The sequence below is a fragment of the Solea senegalensis genome, linkage group LG2 (genome assembly GCF_019176455.1).
Source record: "Solea senegalensis isolate Sse05_10M linkage group LG2, IFAPA_SoseM_1, whole genome shotgun sequence".
NCBI lineage: Eukaryota > Metazoa > Chordata > Actinopteri > Pleuronectiformes > Soleidae > Solea > Solea senegalensis.
The window spans coordinates 152,501-172,659 of NC_058022.1; the positions used below are offsets into that span (position 1 = coordinate 152,501).

A 20,159-nucleotide genomic window follows, 5' to 3' on the forward strand; every position below is an offset into this window, starting at 1 on the left:
TCCTCGTCCATGATGAACAGGTTCTTCATGGAGTCAGCCACCGCGTCCCTGAGCTCGTCGTCCGAATCCTCGAAGTTCCTGATGAGGACAGACGAAGACTCGGCTTCAGCAGAGAGACAGACAGACAGACAGACAGACAGACAGACAGACAGACAGAGGATGGACTTACGTGTCCTCGTCGTCTGATTTCAGCTCTGGACTCTCTTCAGCCGTCTCCATGTCACAGTCCTCCTCTGGATGTGGATCTGGGACTGAAGACACTGAACAGTCAGCTGTGAGAACGCTGTGAAGATGATGTCACAGTGATGATGTCATACCTGCAGTCGGTGAGTGCAGAGTAGAGGAGGTGAGCTGAGCGTGAGCGAGAGCGTTGAGCAGAGTGTTTGGACGACCTTGAGTCCAGAGTCTGCGAACTGAGAACATTCATACGTTCATCACTCACTCAGGTCGTAGTCTGACGGACAGTGAGACAGACGCTGCTGCAGTTCATACGTTGTCTCCTTCTACTTCAGGGTTAAAGAACAGGGTTACGTGATCCAGGTTTGTTAGTCTGACTAAGACTAGCTCCATTTCAGTCGGACTAATGTGTTTTCAGTCGGACTAACGTGTTTCCAGTCCAGTTTCAGTCAGACTAACGTGTTTTCAGTCCAGTTTCAGTCGGACTAACGTGTTTTCAGTCCAGTTTCAGTCAGACTAACGTGATTCCAGTCAAGTTTCAGTCAGACTAACGCGTTTCAGTACAGTTTCAGTCAAGTTTCAGTACAGTCAGACTTTTTCAGCAGCTGTGTTCAGTCCAGTTTCAGACTAACGTGTTTTCAGTACAGTTTCAGTTGACTAACGGTTTTCAGTACAGTTTCAGACTAACGTGTTTCCAGTCCAGTTTCAGATTTACAGTTTCAGTTGGACTAACGGTTTTCAGTACAGTTTCAGTCAGACTAAGTTTCCAACAGCGGTTTTCAGTCCAGTTTCAGTCAGACTAACGGTTTCCAGTCCAGTTTCAGTCAGACTAAGTTCCAGCCAGTTTTCGTTTCCAGTCAGACTAACGGTTTCCAGTCCAGTTTCAGTCAGACGTGATTCCAGTCCAGTTTCAGTCAGACTAACGGATTCCAGTCCAGTTTCAGTCAGACTAACGGTTTCCAGTACAGTTTCAGTCAGACTAACGGTTTTCAGCACAGTTTCAGTCAGACTAAGTTTCCAGTCCAGTTTCAGTCAGACTAACGGTTTCAGTCCAGTTTCAGTCAGACTAGTTCCAGTCCAGTTTCAGTCAGACTAACGTGATTCCAGTCCAGTTTCAGTCAGACTAACGGTTTCCAGTACAGTTTCAGTCAGACTGCTTTCAGTACAGTTTCAGTCAGACTAACGGTTTCCAGTCCAGTTTCAGTCAGACTAACTCCAGTTGTTTCCAGTCAGTTTCAGTCAGACTAAGATTCCAGTCCAGTTTCAGCAGACTGATTCCAGTCCAGTCAGATTTTTTAAAGTTTCAGTCGGACTAACATGTGTTTTGTAAACACTGCACCTTGTTCGTCTCCACCACTGTGTCGTAGATGGAGTTGGCGTTGGAGAGCATCCAGCTGAGGAGTCCTCTGACTCCACCCCTTCCTTTCCTCTGACCAATCCCTGAGCTTCAACTCCTCCCCTCCTGGAAGCTCAGAGTCTTGTTCAGAGGGTCATTGTCCTGCTCAAGAGACAAAAGACATAAAACAGAGAAGACGAGTAGAAGACATGAAGAGGACAGGAAACATCACTGACCGCCTTGTTGTCTCTCGCCTACCTCTGTCTCTCGTCTTGTGGTCTTCTAAGCGGATCTCAAACATGATTCCCTTCTGCAGAAAGACAGTCCCACTGTAACTCTGGCGGTCATGTGACTCACAGCACACTTCCTGTGTGTGTCCTGATGTGACAGACAGGGGCAGCACTGATCTCACCTTGTGTTTGTTCTCTCTGATCAGCTGCAGAGCGCCACGCCCTGCACAAGTGAAAATATAGTGAATATCCACCAGGGGCGACTCTGCAGCTCTATGACGTCAGTTTCTTATCTGATCTGTAGAGAAACTAAAGCGCACCTGTGGCTGCAGCTGCGCCGCCTCTGTTGAACACGCGGCGCTGGCTTTGTCCCACAAACGCCTCATGTTTGTGTTCTGGTTCAGTCTGAAAGCAACATGAGTGTGACTGTGTGAGACCAAAACCTGGTCCTAATGAGGCAGGAGCTCGCTGAGGAACTGGTTTAGGACAAAGATTTGGTTGTGTTTAGGTTAAAGTTAGTGATCAACTGTTTTTTAAGGTTAGTGATTAACTGGTTATGGTTAGTGATGAACTGTTTTTTAAGGTTAGTGATGAACTGGTTTTTAAGGTTATTGATTAACTGGTTAAGGTTAGTGATTAACTGGTTACAAGGTTAGTGATTAACTGGTTATGGTTAGTGATGAACTGTTTTTTAAGGTCAGTGATTCACTGGTTTTTAAGGTTATTGATTAACTGGTTAAGGTTAGTGATTAACTGGTTATGTTGTAGTGATTAACTGGTTATGGTTAGTGATGAACTGTTTTAAGGTCAGTGATTCACTGGTTTTTAAGGTTGGATTGATTAACTGGTTAAGGTTAGTGATTGACTGTTTTTAAGGTTAAAGTATGAACTGGTTTTAAGGTTGATTAACTGGTTAAGGTTAGTGATTAACTGTTAAGGTTAGTGATTAACTGGTTATGGCTAGTGGATGAAACTGTTTTTATGTTAGTGATTAACTGGTTTTACATATTGATTAACTGGTTAAGGTTAGTGATTAACTGGTTAAGGTTAGTGATTAACCGGTTGCGGTTAGTGATAATCGTTTTTTAAGGTCAGTGATTCACCGGTTTTAAGCAAGGCTGATTAAATCGGTTAAGGTTAGTGATTGACTGGTTTTTATGTTGCGATTAACTGGGTTAAGGTTAGTGATTAACTGGTTAAGTAAGGTTAGTGATGAACTGTTTTTTAAGGTTATGCGATTAACTGGGTCAAGGTTAGTGATGAACTGTTTTAAGGTTATGCGATTAACTTGCTGCCAAGGTTAAAGTGATTCACTGTTTTTAAGGTTAGTGATTAACTGGTTATGTTAGTGATTAACTGGGTTAAGTTAGTGATTAACTGGTTAAGGCCGCGATTCACTGGTTTTTAAGGTTATTGATTCACTGGTTAAGGTTAGTGATTAACTGCTGGCAGTTGCGGGATTAACTGCTGCGTCAGTGATTCACTGGTTTTTAAGGTTAGTGATTAACTGGTTAAGGTTAGCATCTACCGTTGGAGGGGAGGAGGATGAGTTTGTGTTGGCTGATTTTAACCGTTTTAAGGTCAGTGATTCACTGGTTTTTAAGGTTATTGATTAACTGGTTAAGGTTAGTGATTGACTGGTTTTTAAGGTTAGTGTGTTTACCTCTGCTCTCAGTCTCCTATGTCTCATCTCTTGATGATACTGATGTCTAATGACATCCAGCTGACGCAGGTACTCCTACACACACACACACACACAGACACACACAGACACACACAGACACACACACACTTGTGTTACATTTTAAATGTATATAAATGTTATATAAATAAAGATTGATGGACGTCTCACCTGCTGTCCCTCCTGTCTCCTATCCTCAGGTCGTCCCTTGTCCAGTTCCTGACCTCCAGGTCTGTGACTCTCAGCTGTGCATGGACGCAGACCCTGAGAGGTCAAAGGTTAGAGCAGTGGTGTGTGTGTGTTGTGTGTGTGTGTGTGTGTGTGTTACCAGTTGTTTCTCTGCTCTCAGTTTATATTCTTTAGCTTCATATTTTCTCTGTAGATATTCATGACGAGCTGCAGCAACACTGACACACAGACACAGCATTAGCTTAGCTTTAGCATAAAGACTCAGTTTAGTTCATTTAAAACAAATGTGAGACGTCTACCTCAGTGCTAAGCTAAGCCAACAGAGTCATGATGCTGAAATGTTGAATTGTTCCTTTAAATCAATGTTAGCTTAGCTTTGTTAGCTAACTCCTGTGACTGCAGCTAATGATGATGTCATGATTGTTTTTGTTTGTTTACAAACAATCAGTGTGAAAACAATTGAATTCATATTAAATTAACACAGCGGTCAAAGGTCACTCACAGCTGGTATGGCTCCACAGGAGGAGGCGGAGCCTGATCTTCACGCCGCTCGACTTCCTCCTGAGGACGTGGGCGACGATGATGATGATGAAGATGAAGAGCGTCCAGCTGAGCGTGATAGTGCTGGTACTGACCCCTGTGTGTGTGTGTGTGTGTGTGTGAGCAGAGAACACCTGTGTTAGGTCAAAGGTGACAGATGTGATGATGTCACTAACTGAAACTCACCTGTGGTTGTGTTGACCTCTGACCTCTCTGTCTGCTGCTCTGAGATGAAGAGGCTGAAAACAAGTTCATGTTGTCATTGTTTAGTCATGTGACACACACACACACACACACACACTGATTTTGTCTCTTCAGTGTTCAGATTAACGTCATTACTCTGTGGTGGGCGGGTCCGTTGATTGTGGACGGGGCCCTCCACACCGGTTTGGCGCTCTGTCTCTTCACGGCTCCTCCTCCTCTGGATCTGTGGATCATCTCTGGACCAGAGAGTGACACCGTGATTCATGTTGTCATCATGCGTGTGTGTGTGTGTGTGTCAAACCTGGAGGATTAGCTGTTATTCTGTTTCTCTGCAGCTTTGGTGACTGATCCTCCTACACACACACAACACACACACACACACACACACACACACACACACACACACACACACACACACACACACACGGTGTCGTTGTGTTAGTTGTTTGTAGCTGTGTGTAGTTACGTGTACTTGTGTGTAGTTGTGTGTACCTGTGGGTGCAGGTGTTTGCTGAGTGTCTCCAGAAAAGGACGTTTGAGGACAGAAGAGACAGATGGACGTTGACGAGGATTCACCTGAAAATGAAGAACATTTAAAATAATCAAAGCAGTCGGAGTCTAGGACCCGGTGTGAGGAGGGTCCGGATTCTCAGCAAACCGACAGGATCATCACAGCACACACGTCACAGGATACTTTCATCACCAGCCATGATGTGAACATCTCGATGAGTGACCTCAACACTCAAGTTGACAGCAACAGACCAGGGTTTGACAGAAGACCAGCAACACCGGGGACTGTCTCCTGCTTTTCTGTAACATCAACAGTCTCAACGTTCCAACAATCTGGTTCCAAAAGACCAGATTATCAACCTTCGACCTTCAACCATCAACCTTCTCTGGACCTCAGACCCTCAGAACCTCAGACCCTTTATTGTTTACTGTGGTCTTCCTCTGGATCCTCAGACCCTTTATTGTTTACTGTGGTCTTCCTCTGGACCTCAGACCCTCAGATCCTCAGACCTCAGACCCTTTATTGTTTACTGTGGTCTTCCTCTGGATCCTCAGACCCTTTATTGTTTACTGTGGTCTTCCTCTGGACCTCAGACCCTCAGATCCTCAGACCTCAGACCCTTTATTGTTTACTGTGGTCTTCCTCTGGATCCTCAGACCCTTTATTGTTTACTGTGATGTTGTTTTCATCTCACGTCTTCTCACCTTGAACAGTTGAGTGATCAGGAGGCGGAGCTCAGACGAGTAACAGCTGGGTACTGGGTTGTAGCGCCCCCTGCAGATTTTACTGACCACCTGCCGCAGACTGCTGCCCTCAAACTGCAGGTCAACACACACACACTCAGTTTTTATTGTGTCTGTGTGTGTGTGTGTGTGTGTGTGTGTGTGTGTTTACTGGATGTTTCAGGGTGCAGAGCTCATAGAGGACACAACCCAGAGACCAGATATCCCTGCAGAGAGGACACACACACACACACAAGTCAACATCTTATACAAACACGACTGCTGATAACTATCTTTAATTTACACTTTTCTCACAGTTACATAGTGTGTGTGTGTGTGTGTGTGTGTGTGTGTGTACGCCTTGTTGTTGTAACGTTGGTTTCACAGACTTGGTGAAGTGTAGCATGGTGTCCCCACACAGGTCCTGGCCATCTCCATGGTACTACACACACACACACACACACACACACACATATATGATTTGATTGTGTGATTTTCATCTACATGTTAAACACACACACACACTAATGTTCTGCCACCAGGAATGATGTGTGTGTGTGTGTGTGTGTGTGTGTGTGTGTGTGTGTGTGTGTGTGTGTGTGTAAACTTACTTATTCAACATTCTCGCGATTCCAAAGTCTCCCAGTTTGGCTTTAATTCCTCCACTGGTGAGGAAGATGTTCTAGAAGACAAAGATCAATGAGAGCGCTGTGTGTGTGTGTGTGTGTGTGTGTGTGTGTGTGTGTGTGTGTGTGTGTGTGTAAGCTACCTGAGCTTTGGATGTTCCTGTGCAGAATCTCTGTCATGGATGTGTTTGAGGCCCAGGACAGATCTGAACAGCTCAAGATCTGAGGAACAAAACACACATACACTGTGTGTGTGCATGCACAGCATGCAGTGTGTGTGTGTGTGTGTGTGTGTGTGTGTGTGTGTGTGTGTGTGTGTGTGTGCGCCAAGGCAGGTGTGTGCGGTGTGTGTGGGGCAAGGCGCATTCCTGCTCCCCAGTGGGGCCAGGAAGAGTCCTCCCTGCATGTTGATCCTCTTCATCAGATCTCCTCCATCACAGAACTCCATCACTATGAACAGACTGCCACTCTCTACACACACACACACACACACAGTCGCCCCCTGGTGGTTAACTCACTGCTCTTCACTTTTCAAACATTCAGATTTTCACTCACCTTGAAATGAAGTGATGAAGGAGACGATGTTGGGATGTTTCATCTTTGACAGGAGAGACACTTCTTTATGAGACGACTGTCTGTCCTTCACTGACATCTGACAAACACACACACACACACAGCTGGTTAATGTTAACTCAGCAGAGGTCAGATGACTGAGGTCAAAGGTCAGCACAGGTGTGTCCTGTCTTACCTTCCTGAGGTCGATCTGTTTGACCACACTCTGTCTGTCTCTACCCTTCTCTCTGACCAGGAACACTTTACCAAACGCACCCTCTCCAATCTGACCCATGACCTCATAGTTGTTCATAACACCTGAAAACACACCATCACCACGTCATTCATGTGTTCACTCACGTCATTCATGTGTCCACTCACGTCATGTGCTCAGTCATGTCATTCATGTGTTCACTCACGTCATTCATGTGTCCACTCACGTCATGTGCTCAGTCATGTCATTCATGTGTTCACTCATCATGTGCTCATGTCATCATGTGTTCATCACGCCATTCATGTGTTCACTCACATCATGTGCTCAGTTATGTCATTCATGTGTTCACTCACATCATGTGCTCAGTCATGTCATTCATGTGTTCATTCCGCCATCATGTGCTCAGTTCATGTGCTCATTCATGTGCTATCATCATTCATGTGTTCACTCACATCATGTGCTCAGTCATGTCATTCATGTGTTCACTCACGTCATTCATGTGTTCATTCACATCATGTGCTCAGTTATGTCATTCATGTGCTCACTCACGTCATTCATGTGCTCACTCATGTCATTCACGTGTTCACTCACTTCAGTTAAACTTGAACAGATGATTGATTATTTCAACTTTATTTGTAAACATAAAATGAACAAAAACTAAACTTTAACCGTCTGTTGAATCATGTGACGTCATCATTCACTCCGGCAGGCGGAAGTAACCCGTCACCATGGAGACGGATACACATGCCGCGAGCTCTCCTATTAGCATGCTAACATCAGTTCACCGCCGCCACAAAAAACTCGTTTATTTTTCGTTTCCGGTTTGAGATAAAAGAGTCCGCTCACCTGTCACGTGTCCCTGTGCTGCGGGAAAACGAGGAAACGCGCCACGAGACAATGGAGGACAAAGCAGCGCGTGACCGTCAGAAAACTGCCGCGAACAAACGTTTGTTCCACGGCGAGCGACGAGCGGAGCCGCGGTGCACGCTGGGAGATGTGGTTCTATCGCCCACGCTCTTTTCTCCGCTGTTTAACAAAAAACAAGAGGATTTTTCTGCGTTTTACAGCATTTGAGTTTAATTTCAGTGACAATCAAACTGGACCAGAGTCAGGTGTCACACAGGTGACGTCACCAGGACGTGAAGTCTGTACTTTTTCTTTATTTTGTCATAAACACAGTGCTGCCCCCGAGTGGTGTCTGTGGACATGATCATGCATATGACGTAATCACGCAGTAAACCGAGTCATGTGACATATTGATAGTTAGAATAAGCGTCAGAAAAGAGCAGCTTCAACCAAAGTAACGAGATTAAAGGGATAGTTCGAATTTTACTTGATTTTTGCTAAAGACTTGTGTCATGAAATCTACATCAGTGTAAGTTGTGTGTGTGTGTCTGTGAGTGTGCGTGTCTGTGAGTGTGTCTGTGAGTGAGTGTCTGTGAGTGAGTGTGTGTGAGTGAGTGTCTGTGTGTGAGTGTCTGTGAGTGTGTGAGTGAGTGTCTGTGAGTGAGTGTGTGGTGAGTGTCTGTGAGTGTGAGAGTGTGTGAGTGGTGTCTGTGTGTGTGTGAGTGTCTGTGTGTGAGTGTCTGTGTGTGTCTGTGTGAGTGTGTCTGTGAGTGAGTGTCTGTGTGTGAGTGTCTGTGTGTGAGTGTGTGAGTGAGTGTCTGTGGTGTGTGTGAGTGAGTGTCTGTGTGTGTGAGTGTCTGTGTGTGAGTGTGTGTGTGTGTGTGTGTGTGTGTGTGTGTCTGTGGTGTGCGTGTGTGAGTGTGTGTGTGCGTGTGTGTGTGTGTGTGTGTGATTGTGCGTGTCTGTGAGTGTGTCTGTGTGGTGTGTGTGAGTGTGTGTGTGTGAGTGTCTGTGTGTGTGTGTGTGTGTCTGTGAGTGTGTGTCTGTGAGTGTGTTGCGTGTCTGTGAGTGAGTGTGTGTCTGTGAGTGAGTGTCTGTGTGTGTGTCTGTGTGTGAGTGTGTGTGTGTGTGTGTGTCTGTGAGGTGTGTGGTGTGTGTGTGTGTGTGTGTCTGTGTGTGAGTGAGTGTGTGTGAGTGTGTCTGTGTGTGAGTGTCTGTGTGTGTGTGAGTGTCTGTGTGTGAGTGTGTGTGTGTGTGTCTGTGTGAGTGTGTGAGTGAGTGTGTGTGCGTGTCTGTGAGTGGTGTGTGTGTGTGTGTGTGTGAGTGAGTGTCTGTGAGTGAGTGTGTGTCTGTGTGTGTCTGTGTGTGTGTGAGTGTCTGTGTGTGGTGTGTGTGTGTGTGTGTCTGTGAGTGTGGTGTCTGTGAGTGTGTGTGTGTGTGTGTGTGTGTGTGTGTGTCTGTGAGTGTCTGAGTGAGGGTGTGTGTGTGTCTGTGTCTGTGAGTGTGTGTGTGTGTGAGTGTGTGTGTGTGTGTCTGTGAGTGTGTGTGTGTGTCTGTGAGTGTGTGTGAGTGAGTGTGTGTGTGTGTCTGTGAGTGTGTGTGTCTGTGAGTGTGTGTGTGTGTCTGTGAGTGAGTGTCTGTAGTGTCTGTGTGTGTGGAGTGTCTGTGAGTGAGTGTCTGTGGTGAGTGTGTGTCTGTGTGTGTGAGTGTGTGTCTGTGAGTGTGCGTGTCTGTGAGTGTATGTGTCTGTGTGTCTGTGGTGTGTGTGTGTTGTGTGTGTGTCTGTGAGTGTGTCTGTGAGTAAGTGTGTGTGGTTTCATGTCACCAAAAACAAACGAATCTCAGATTTTTGTGGTTTTTATTGTTTTGTCGTTTTAAAGAGATTATGTACACACACACATGAATACAAGAAGAGTTTAAAGACATTCATCAAAAACATTTTAACACAAGTGTGTGTGTGTGTTCAGAGCAGTTTATTTTTGCTGAGTCAATGTTGATGACTCAACAGTGACTCAGCAGTTTATATGAATCATATAAAAGTGACTGACAGGAAACATTTGTGTTAATTTGATTAAAATAATTTAAACTTTTTTTGCTGAAAGATAAATGTAGAAAGCCCCGCCCCCTTGTCATCAAAGTAGAAAACTTTTTTTTCACATTTTTCTGTTTCAAATCTGAACAAAGAAAAAAACAACACAAACATCTTAAAGTTCGCAGATCTGAGTCTCCATGACAACCGAACTCCCGAAGTGACGGAACTTACGACAGTTCACTGCTTCACGCTTCTGCATCCCTGTGAAGACGAGCAGAGACACGAGGACGTCAGAGGACAGCAGAGGACATGAGAGGACAACAACAGAGGACATCTCCATAAGTGCTAAGCTAAAGAGAGTGGGAGGAGTTGAGGTCATTACCCAGAATTCTGTCTCTGCGCTGGAGTTTGAACGTGTCTTTGCCGCGACAGAGGTTGTAGATGAAGTAACCGAGCTGGTCCACGTGATGGAGACGCTCCGTCACCACCATGTCCTCATGGACCAGGTATGACTGAGGCAGGTACGCCCCCGCCTGGACACAGCAGGACAGAAGAGGACACAGCAGGACAGAAGAACTTAGTATGTTCTGTTTATATATTTTCTCTGAGACATTTTCCTTAAACATGTTCTGACTCTGTCTGAACTACAGTCATCTCCAGCTCTGGATGAAGTCAGGATTGAGTCTGGATGAAGTCAGGATAAAGTCTGGATTAGGAGTCTGGATGAAGTCTGGATTAGGAGTCTGGATCAAATCTGGATTAGGAATCTGGATAAAGTATGGATGAAGTCTGGATAAAGTATGGATGAAGTCTGGATGAGTCTATATGAAGTCTGGATTAGGAGTCTGGATAAAGTATGGATGAAGTCTGGATAAAGTATGGATGAAGTCTGGATAAGGAGTCTATATGAAGTCTGGATTAGGAGTCTGGATAAAGTATGGATGAAGTCTGGATAAGGAGTCTGTATGGCGTCTGGATAAAGTATGGATGAAGTCTGGATAAGAGTCTATATGAAGTCTGGATTAGGAGTCTGGATGAAGTCTGGATAAAGTCTGGACAAAGTATGGATGAAGTCTGGATAAGTAGTCTGTATGAAGTCTGGATTAGGAGTCTGGATAAAGTATGGATGAAGTCTGGATAAGGAGTCTGTATGAAGTCTGGATAAAGTATGGATGAAGTCTGGATGAAGTCCGGATAAAGTATGGATGAAGTCTGGATAAGGAGTCTATATGAAGTCTGGATTAGGAGTCTGGATGAAGTCTGGATTAGGAGTATGGATGAAGTCTGGATTAGGATTCTGGACGAAATCTGGATTAGGAGTCTGGATGAAGTCTGGATTAGGATTCTGGACGAAATCTGGATTAGGAGTCTGGATGAAGTCTGGATTAGACGTTACCTTGACGTTGACGAGCAGCTCCAGGAAGTTCTTGGGCGGGAGGACGATGGACGTGTTGAGTGGGATGACGTAGCACTTGTTCAAATTCAGGTCCAGGTAGGCGGTCAACATCTGGGACACGAGAAGTAAAATAGAAGTGACCTCTGAGTGACCTCTGAGTGACCTCTGAGTGACTCTTTATAAACACTGTTTATGAGAAGTTTGTAAACCACACCCACACCCACACGCACGCGCGCGTCTCACCCTCTGGAAATCATGGACGATGTCCGCTGGGTCTCCGTCCTCAAACTCCGGCACTGGGACACTGATCAGTTCCACCTGTTCTCTCTCCAGGACTCGGATTCTCTCCTCCAGCTGATGCAGGTGGTAAGGACTCGGCAGCTCCACGTCCACCTGCTCACACAGTCACATGATCACGTGATCACATGGTCCCACTGAACCACATGACCTGATGTTCTGACTGTGAGTCCTACCTCCTCCTCCTGGATCATGTAGTCTTCTTCACGGTAGCTGACGCCACACACAAACACCTGACCCTCCTGGAAGACAGGGACACACAGAGAGACAGAGGGACAGACAGACAGAGACAGATTAAACAACATAAACTCCTCTACTTTGATTGACAGGTCATAGAGTCGCCCCCTGCTGGTTCGTCCTCAGAAGAACTGGAAGACTCGGCCCATGGTTTGTGGCAGTGACTCACCTCCAGGATATAGTAGCGGTACAGGTAGGCTCCGCCCACCACAACTCCAGACAGCATGAGGGCGAGACCCAGACACATGCACCAGCACCAGGCCCGGGTCTGCTGAGCCACCGGAACCAGGACTGGAACCATCGCTGCCTCTGCATCCTGACGAGGAGAGGTCAGAGGTCACGACCACATCATCATCATCATCATCATCATCATCATTGTTGTTTAAAGCTGCTAAACTAGGGGGCGCTAACATGACAGGGTTAGTAAAAACTTAAAAGTAGTTAAGTTTAATAACAGCTGTGGTTAACTAACCAGCATTTACTCTAATAATCAAGGGCGTAGAATTGGGTACGGACACTAGGGACACGTCCATAACAATATTATGGCACACAGAGGGTTAAATGTCGGTCTCTGCCAGAAGTCCCGCCTCTAACCGAAATATCGCTCCCTGATCGGCTGCCGGTTTCTCACTAACTGACATGTGATTGGCTGTCAATCATTCTGCTTGTAGAAGCTACATGCTACCTGCTAGTCATCACGTCAGAGAGACTTTGTGTACGTGTCAGTGTGTACGTGTGTGCGTTCGTGTATGTGTGTACGCGTGCGTGTGTGCATGCGTGTGTATGCATGTACGTGTGTGCGTGCGCGTTGGTGTACGTGTGCGCGTACGTGTGTGTATGTGTAGCGGTTGTGTGTAACGCAGGCGTCGCGTGTGTGTATCGCCATATGGTGTATGCGTGTATGCATGTAATGCATGCGGGTAAGAATGGTGTATCGCAGCGCATGCAATTGGTATGCGCGCATGGTAGCGTGCATGTAATGCAGGGTGCATGCATGCGTATCGCAGGTAATGCATAATGTGCAGGTGTACGCGGTAATGCGGCATAATGCATATGGTGTGTGCGCACGCATGTACGTGCTCGCAGTATGTATGCGTGCGGTAAGGCGTGTAATGCATGTATCGCAGTATCGCAAGTGTATGCGTGCGCGGTGCTCGACGCCATATGTGTATCAAGTGTACGCATGTACGTGTGTGTGTGCATGTGTATGCGTGTAATGCGTATGCTGTAATGCGGTGTGTGTATGCAGGTATCGCATGTGCTATGCAGTGTGTGTATTGGTAATGTGTACGCGTGGCGTATCGCAGCATGTAATTATGTATGCATATATAAGTATCGCAGGTATGCAGGTATGCATGTATGCATGTAATGCGTGTGTATGTTATGCATGCATTATCGCAGGTAATGCAGGTGCATTGCGTGTATGTGTGCGCATGCGCGTGTGTGTGTAACGTGTATTAATGCGCGGTGGCGTGCACGCGTTGGGCGTGTGTGGCATGTTTGCGTGTGCGTGTGTATGTGTGTCGCGTGTACGTTGCACGTATGCGGTATTGTACTCAGTGTGTGTCATACCTGTGTATGCATGCATGCGCCGTTTCGTGGTATCGCGGTTGTGCGTTGTACGTATATGCGTATGCATGTACATGTGTACGTGTGTGTGCGTTCGTGTACGTGTGTGTATGTACGTGTGTGTGCGTGTGTGTACTTCAGGCTCAACAATACAGATATTGAATAAAAGATAATATTTAATGACAAAGAGATACACTAATTCTTTTTAATTCTTATTTTCATGTATTTGTGTGGAAGTGAGCAACAGTTTCAAAACACAAATGAAGAAACTTTGTGGTGATAATACAATAAAACCTCACATTCTAGATGATCATGTGATTTTATAATTATAAAATATAATTAATTAATATGAAGTCATTTTAATGTTTAGTAAAAGCCTTTTTGCTCAGGCTATAACTGAACCATCATTGTATCCCTAATGCATCTGTTCATATGTCATGCATCAACATATCATCTTTGTAAGGTGACAGACAGCAGAGAGACAGGAGGAGGTAGAGGAGGAGAGGCTGGAGGAGATGATGAAGGTGAGGTGAAATAATGATGGATGTGTTAGTGACAAATGTTAGTGTGATGATGATCTGAATAGTGATGCTTCACTTATAAAACTTGACTTTAAAATCAGAGCTGGTGTTCATGAGAGGCCTCATCGTGTATTACTAGTGTGTGCTACATGTAAACAGTTGTTTATACTGTGTGTATGCATGTACGTGTGTGTGTACGTGTGTGTGTGTACGTGTGTGTGTGTGTTTGCTCCTCAGGAAACTGATGCACCTGGAGAGAGCAGCAGGGAGAGTTGTTGATGGACAGTCTGATGCACAGTTGCCCTGCAGCCCTGCACTAAAGAGTGACGATGAGAAGTCTTCAAAGTTGCCTCCTTGTCTTTCATTAGTTGCTTTAACCTATAACATCTGCATGATGTGAAATTATGACTGCTAATGTAAAAACACGTCAACTTTCAGGAGTGCTGTCCCCACCAATCTCAAAATCTAACCCTTGCTAATAATCAATGTTTGATTAGTGTTTGTCAAACATTGTCCACAAACTAAAATGATTTTGTTTTAATTAGCAAAGAAACATTCACATTTAACAAGCTGAACTGGTTTGTATTATTAAACACAACAGTCACAGACCTGGCAACCCTGTTCACTCATGAAGCAACAGGAAGACACAAAAAACACAAGTGACCAAAGAGACGCTTTCTACATGGTTCTCTCACACACACACACACACACACACAGACACACACACACTAAATTAACCGACTTTTCTTCATTAAAACAAAGGAAACGTTTAGCTTTGATGACGTTGTTGTTGTTGTTGTTGTCTGACGTCACATAAGTGAACAGTATAGTTCAGTGACCTTTAAACATCAAACATGTTCAAACACGTCAAAGTAAACCGGTGGAACTAGATAATGAAGATTATTAACTGCGACATGTGCAATAAACCGCACCCACGCGTCAATAAAACACGCTCAAGCGTCATTAAAAGACACGAAAACGGCTTTAAATGAAAGTTAAAGAGTGAAAAGTGAAGGTTGAGCCGAACAACGAACTGTGCTCGCTTCGTCTACTTCCGCCGAGCCATTTTCTCACTTACTCGCTCTTCGTCGGGAAGAAGAGTTTCTGCGTCCTTCTTCACGTCTTTCTGGCCCAAAGCCGAGTTAAAAGACACTTTGACCATCGTGGAAGTTCCACTCACGAACTCCTACCGCGCGAAAATGTCACGAAAAACGTTGGGAAAAAAACACAAAACACAAAGAATTCGCTCCGAAAGTAAAGTTAACACTCTGTCCGCTGTCTGCGTCACCGCCTCAGGAAGTGCGACTCACCACGGCAGAGGAGCACTACAGTACTTCCGGTCATGTTTCAAAAATAAAAGCATATCTTCTCAAACCTGGCAACTTTAAAAAAAAAAGGGAATACAATAATGTAGAATTTAAACAAAATAAATGAATCATTCGTCACTTTCAATAACTCCACTGAATCTCTCTCTCTCTCTCTCACTCTCCCACACACACACCCACTCACACACTATTTTGAAGGGTGTATTTCCGGTGCTGTTTGTTTGTTTGATAACGAAAGCTTAGCTGATAAGAGCTCAGGGTTACCAGACTCACTTTTATTATTCCCCGTTTTAGTTAGAGTAACTTAACTTAAACTAAAACTCTTAAATACATCAGTGAAATTAGATAAAGTAAAAATAGTTAAAGTTAAATGATTTATTAACATATTATTATTTGTATTTGGTGTTTTCTTATTATTCTACATTCTATTTTAACTTCTTCATAGTCATAGTGTTAATATCTTTATATATTGTATGTTTTTTTTGTAACGCATGTTTATTATTTATTATCTTTATCTTTACTGTCTTTGCTGCTGTAACTATGTACATTTCCCCACTTATCTTACTTTATTTTACTTTGTCTTACCTTATGTTATTATGTCAACTTATAATATTCTGCAATTATTTTTGTTTTATTGATTTATTTTTGTTTTAAATATGGGATTGTTGGCTTGTTATTATTGTTGTAGTTTTCTTTCATGTCGCGTGGTCCACAGTCCAGTAGGTGGCAGTAAAGAGCCTTCTGGGAATATGACGTCACTTCCTGCCTTGACGGCGAGCGCTAAGATGGCGGCCGGAGTGGAGAAAGCCACCAAAGATCGTCTGTTGTCGGTTCTCGGTGATGTGGAGGTTTTATCCCGGTAAATGTTACGTTTCTTTTATTCTTTCTTTGATTGTAAACACTGATGTTTTTTATTGAAAGCTGCGAACAGAAGCTGTTTTTATCCATTTGTATCCGGTAACTGGATTTTTACCGCGTCTGTCTCAAGTCTCTACATTCATGAAAATTATGAATTAAGAAAAAAGTGGAATAAAAAGCAAAATCTCATTAGTAAATGAAATAATTTCAACGTTGGTGTGATTTCAGGGAGCTGATCGAGATGTTAGCTCTGTCCAGGAACCAGAAGCTGCTGCAGCCTGGAGAAGATGTTCAGGTAACATCGCGAGAGCTCACGAACACTTAAATCAGACTGAAGTCTCAAGTTCCTGCTACACTTCTGCACACAACACGCATCGACTTACGTGTTTACGTGTGTTTTAAGTCGGACTAACGTGTTTACGTGGTGTGTTTTAAGTCCAGTTTCAGTCAGACTAACGTGTTTACGTGTGTTTTAAGTCCAGTTTCAGTCAGACTAACAGTTTTAAGTCAGTCAGACTAACGCGGTTTACGGTGTTTTAAGTCCAGTTTCAGTCAGACTAATGTGTTTACGCAGTTTTAAGTCCAGTTTCAGTCAGACTAACGTGTTTACGGTGTTTTAAGTCCAGTTTCAGTCAGACTAACGGTTTACGCGTGTTTAAGTCCAATTTCAGTCAGACTAATGTGTTTTCTGTGTTTTAAGTCCAGTTTCAGTCAGACTAACGGTGTTTACGCAGTGTTTTAAGTCCAGTTTCAGTCAGTAACGCGTTTAGTTTAAGTCCAGTTTCAGTCAGACCAATGTGTTTATGCAGTGTTTTAAGTCCAGTTTCAGTCAGACTATCTTGTTTATGTGTGTTTTAAGTCCAGTTTCAGTCAGACTAATGTGTTTATGCGGTGTTTTAAGTCCAGTTTCAGTCAGACTAACGCGGTGTTTTAAGTCCAGTTTCAGTCAGACTATCTTGTTTATGTGTGTTTTAAGTCCAGTTTCAGTCAGACTAACGATTTACGCAGTGTTTAAAGTCGGACTAACGGTTTATGCGGTGTTTTAAGTCTAGTTTCAGTCAGACTATCTTGTTTATGTGTGTTTTAAGTCCAGTTTCAGTCAGACTACAGAGTTTTTACGCGCAGTGTTTTAAGTCCAGTTTCAGTCAGACTAACGCGGTTTATGCTAGTGTTTTAGTGTTTTAAGTCCAGTTCAGCTTCAGTCAGACTAACGGTTTATGCGGTGTTTTAAGTCCAGTTTCGTCAGACCAATGTGTTTGCGCAGGTCTAGTTTCAGTCAGACTAACGCGGTTTGCGTGTTTATGGTGTGTTTTAAGTCCAGTTTCAGTCAGACTAACGTGTTTGCGTGTGTTTTAAGTCCAGTTTCTGTCAGACTAATGTGTTTGCGTGTGTTTTAAGTCTAGTTTCAGTCAGACTATCGTGTTGCTTCAGTGATGATGGTGATGGTCTTGTCCTCAGATCCTGGAGCTGCTGGTCCAGAGGGACAGGGAGTTCCAGCAGCTGATGGACGTGGCTCAGCAGCAGGGGAAGGTCCACCAGGAGATGCAGCAGCTAGAGAAGGAGGTGGAGAAAAGAGACAGTGACATCCAGCAGCTCCAGAAGCAACTGAAGGAGGCGGAGCACATCCTGGTGGGTGTAGCTTACGACACGTAAAAATATAAAACATCTTCATCCCTACACAAAGGGTTCAGGTTTTTAGAGGTGTGGTTATGATAAACTCATAATGTCAACATCACTGAAGCCGGTCCTCTTCCTGTTTTTTTAAAGGCCACAGCTGTTTATCAGGCCAAAGAGAAACTCAAGTCCATCGATAAAGCCAGGAAAGGTGAGTCTGACTGTTGTTGTTGTAAACAGGAAGTGTGCCTGACTGTTGTTGTTGTACACAGGAAGTGTGTCTGACTGTTGTTGTTGTTGTACACAGGAAGTGTGTCTGACTGTCGTAAACAGGAAGTTTGTGACTGTTGTAAACAGGAAGTGTGTCTGACTGTTGTTGTTGTACACAGGAAGTGTGCCTGACTGTTGTTGTAAACAGGAAGTTTGTGACTGTTAAACAGGAAGTGTGTCTGACTGTTTGTTGTTGTGTAAACAGGAAGTGTGTCTGACTGTTGTTGTTGCACAGGAAGTGTGTCTGACTGTCGTTGTAAACAGGAAGTTTGTGACTGTTGTAAACAGGAAGTGTGTCTGACTGTTGTTGTTGTTGTAAACAGGAAGTGTGACTGTTGTAAACAGGAAGTGTGTCCGACTGTTGTTGTTGTACACAGGAAGTGTGTCCGACTGTTGTTGTTGTTGTAAACAGGAAGTGTGTGACTGTTGTTGTTGTACACAGGAAGTGTGTCTGACTGTTGTTGTTACACAGGAAGTGTCTGACTGTCGCTAAACAGGAAGTTTGTGACTGTTGTAAACAGGAAGTGTGTCTGACTGTTGTTGTTGTTGTAAACAGGAAGTGTGTGACTGTTGTAAACAGGAAGTGTGTGACTGTTGTAAACAGGAAGTGTGTCCGACTGTTGTTGTTGTACACAGGAAGTGTGTGACTGTTGTTGTTGTTGTTGTAAACAGGAAGTGTGTGACTGTTTGTACCCAAATGTTTAAATGCACTTTTGTAAGTCGCTTTGGATAAAAGCGTCTGCTAAATGACATGTAATGTAATGTAATGTAATGTTGTAAACAGGAACTGTGTCCGACTGTTGTTGTTGTACACAAGAAGTGTGTCTGACTGTTGTTGTTGTTGTTGTTGTTGTTGTTGTAAACAGGAAGTGTGTCGTCAGAGGAGATCATTAAGTACGCTCACAGGATCAGTGCCAGTAACGCTGTGTGTGCTCCTCTCAACTGGCTCCCAGGTACAAACTCTTCATCATCTTCATCGTCATGTTTTTATTTGAACGTTAACTGAACATGTGACATGTGTTTGTATCAGGTGACCCACGCAGACCTTACCCTACTGACCTGGAGATGCGCAGTGGGATTCTGGGTCACATGGCCAACATGCCGACCAATGGAGTCAATGGTCATCTGCCCGGCGACGCTCTGACTGCAGGACGGTTGCCAGGTAACCAAAGCTGCTTCACTGAAGCTTCTGAGGAACTTCTCTGTCTCACACTGGACACAAGAATGTTGTGAGAATAACCAGGTTCTCCTCTGGTTATTCTCAGGTTCTCCTCAGGTTATTCTCAGGTTCTCCTCAGGTTATTCTCAGGTTCTCCTCTGGTTCTTCTCAGGTTCTCCTCATGTTATACTCTGGTTCTTCTCAGGTTCTCCTCTGGTTATTCTCAGGTTCTTCTCAGGTTCTCCTCTGGTTCTCCTCAGGTTCTCCTCAGGTTATTCTCAGGTTATTCTCAGGTTCTCTGGTTATTCACAGGTTCTCCTCTGGTTATTCTCTTATTTGGATTCAGTTCAGTGGACATTGTCTTCACTGTCCTCTTCTGTCCTCAGATGTCCTGACCCCTCACTACCCCTGGCAGTCGTCTGATGTCTCTGTTGGACTTCTGCCTCCTCACCATGGTAACGACTTTGTCCTGGAGCCTCCGGGTCACAACAAGGAGAATGAGGACGACGTGGAGGCCATGTCCACGGACTCGTCCAGCAGCAGCAGTGACTCAGACTGAACCTGTGTGTGTGCGTGTGACTGCGCGCGCGTGTGTATGTGTGTAAATAAGTGTGTACATACTCGGTTGTGTAAATAAATTGTCTTTGAATAAAATGATGATTCCTCAGTTTGTTAAAGGAACAGTTTCTCACACACACACACTCAGAAAATGAGCGTTCACATTTATCTGCTGAGTCATCAAAGGAGAGTGATGAGTCAGCAGTCACACCAACCTTAACCCTGATGACCTGAAGTCTGTTTGGTCCTTCCTGTTCATGTAGGTCAAAGGTCAGAGTGGGGCAGCTGCCTGTCAGTGATGTGTTCAGGAACTCTTGGTAAATTTCACTGTCAATGACACTAACCATTAGGATTATTTCACATTTAAATGTAATGAACATCATAAAGGTTTCAGATGGTCTGACATGGTCCATGAACACCACCTCCCTCGTGAAGAAGGCACAGCAACGCCTCTATTTCCTTCGCAGGATGTGGAGCGCTGACCTCACAGCAGCC

General features: G+C 44.4%; 3 protein-coding genes and 1 long non-coding RNA gene across 7 annotated transcripts in view; 2 read left to right on the plus strand and 2 right to left on the minus strand.

Annotated features, from left to right (window-relative positions):
• LOC122762804 (serine/threonine-protein kinase Nek5-like) overlaps positions 1 to 7,986 on the minus strand; it is an 8,446-nt gene extending 460 nt beyond the window's left edge. The window contains 23 exon segments of the mRNA XM_044017973.1: positions 1 to 78; positions 170 to 251; positions 318 to 422; positions 1,772 to 1,966; positions 2,064 to 2,148; positions 3,407 to 3,481; positions 3,596 to 3,688; positions 3,753 to 3,831; positions 4,116 to 4,250; positions 4,340 to 4,392; positions 4,493 to 4,618; positions 4,823 to 4,933; positions 5,573 to 5,686; positions 5,763 to 5,817; positions 5,949 to 6,032; positions 6,202 to 6,272; positions 6,360 to 6,368; positions 6,370 to 6,388; positions 6,390 to 6,438; positions 6,589 to 6,687; positions 6,772 to 6,868; positions 6,965 to 7,086; positions 7,829 to 7,986. The exon segment at positions 1 to 78 is cut by the window's left edge and continues 460 nt beyond it. Of these exon segments, the coding sequence (XP_043873908.1) occupies positions 1 to 78; positions 170 to 251; positions 318 to 422; positions 1,772 to 1,966; positions 2,064 to 2,148; positions 3,407 to 3,481; positions 3,596 to 3,688; positions 3,753 to 3,831; positions 4,116 to 4,250; positions 4,340 to 4,392; positions 4,493 to 4,618; positions 4,823 to 4,933; positions 5,573 to 5,686; positions 5,763 to 5,817; positions 5,949 to 6,032; positions 6,202 to 6,272; positions 6,360 to 6,368; positions 6,370 to 6,388; positions 6,390 to 6,438; positions 6,589 to 6,687; positions 6,772 to 6,868; positions 6,965 to 7,081 (1,931 nt within the window). The 5' untranslated portion in view covers positions 7,082 to 7,086; positions 7,829 to 7,986.
• Positions 7,987 to 9,782: 1,796 nt separating this feature from the next.
• Positions 9,783 to 15,204, minus strand: itm2ba (integral membrane protein 2Ba). Of its 3 annotated transcripts, none has more exons than XM_044053616.1 (7): positions 14,959 to 15,202; positions 11,960 to 12,106; positions 11,730 to 11,795; positions 11,500 to 11,649; positions 11,257 to 11,367; positions 10,243 to 10,393; positions 9,783 to 10,121 (listed from the first exon to the last, which is right to left on the minus strand). In XM_044053616.1, exons 1-7 carry the CDS (start codon positions 15,040 to 15,042, stop codon positions 10,033 to 10,035), a joined length of 798 nt encoding a protein of 265 aa, XP_043909551.1. In that variant the 5' UTR covers positions 15,043 to 15,202; the 3' UTR covers positions 9,783 to 10,032. The 3 variants fall into 3 exon arrangements, with proteins under 3 accessions (XP_043909551.1, XP_043909565.1, XP_043909557.1); XM_044053630.1 differs by lacking the exons at positions 9,783 to 10,121; positions 10,243 to 10,393 and adding exons at positions 10,691 to 11,045; positions 11,079 to 11,168 and having other exon boundaries at positions 11,217 to 11,367; positions 14,959 to 15,204; XM_044053622.1 differs by lacking the exons at positions 9,783 to 10,121; positions 10,243 to 10,393 and adding an exon at positions 10,691 to 11,168 and having other exon boundaries at positions 11,217 to 11,367; positions 14,959 to 15,204.
• LOC122757979 lies at positions 13,445 to 15,092 on the plus strand. Its single transcript, XR_006358109.1, has 2 exons — positions 13,445 to 13,883; positions 14,118 to 15,092. It is a non-coding gene; the product is annotated as an uncharacterized LOC122757979 (long non-coding RNA).
• A 682-nt stretch (positions 15,205 to 15,886) lies between the features above and the next one.
• On the plus strand, positions 15,887 to 19,773 carry med4 (mediator complex subunit 4). 2 transcript variants are annotated; one of them, XM_044053651.1, is made up of 7 exons: positions 15,887 to 16,070; positions 16,292 to 16,358; positions 17,522 to 17,692; positions 17,831 to 17,888; positions 18,814 to 18,900; positions 18,978 to 19,109; positions 19,493 to 19,773. In XM_044053651.1, coding segments are annotated over exons 1-7 (690 nt in total). In that variant the 5' UTR covers positions 15,887 to 16,068; the 3' UTR covers positions 19,666 to 19,773. The 2 variants fall into 2 exon arrangements, with proteins under 2 accessions (XP_043909586.1, XP_043909577.1); XM_044053642.1 differs by having other exon boundaries at positions 15,887 to 16,064.
• Positions 19,774 to 20,159: the final 386 nt, after the last annotated feature.

Excerpts from the sequence above, each read along its gene's own strand:
- med4 (XM_044053642.1), top strand. The coding sequence starts at position 15,955 with ATGACGTCACTTCCTGCCTTGACGGCGAGCGCTAAGATGGCGGCCGGA. Across the intron at positions 16,065-16,291 it reads GATGTGGAGGTTTTATCCCG|GGAGCTGATCGAGATGTTAG; the intron begins GTAAATGTTACG and ends GTGTGATTTCAG. Across the intron at positions 17,693-17,830 it reads AGGAGGCGGAGCACATCCTG|GCCACAGCTGTTTATCAGGC; the intron begins GTGGGTGTAGCT and ends GTTTTTTTAAAG.
- itm2ba (XM_044053616.1), bottom strand. The coding sequence starts at position 15,042 with ATGGTCAAAGTGTCTTTTAACTCGGCTTTGGGCCAGAAAGACGTGAAG. Across the intron at positions 11,650-11,729 it reads ACATGATCCAGGAGGAGGAG|GTGGACGTGGAGCTGCCGAG; the intron begins GTAGGACTCACA and ends CTGTGTGAGCAG. Across the intron at positions 11,368-11,499 it reads TCGTCCATGATTTCCAGAGG|ATGTTGACCGCCTACCTGGA; the intron begins GTGAGACGCGCG and ends CTCGTGTCCCAG.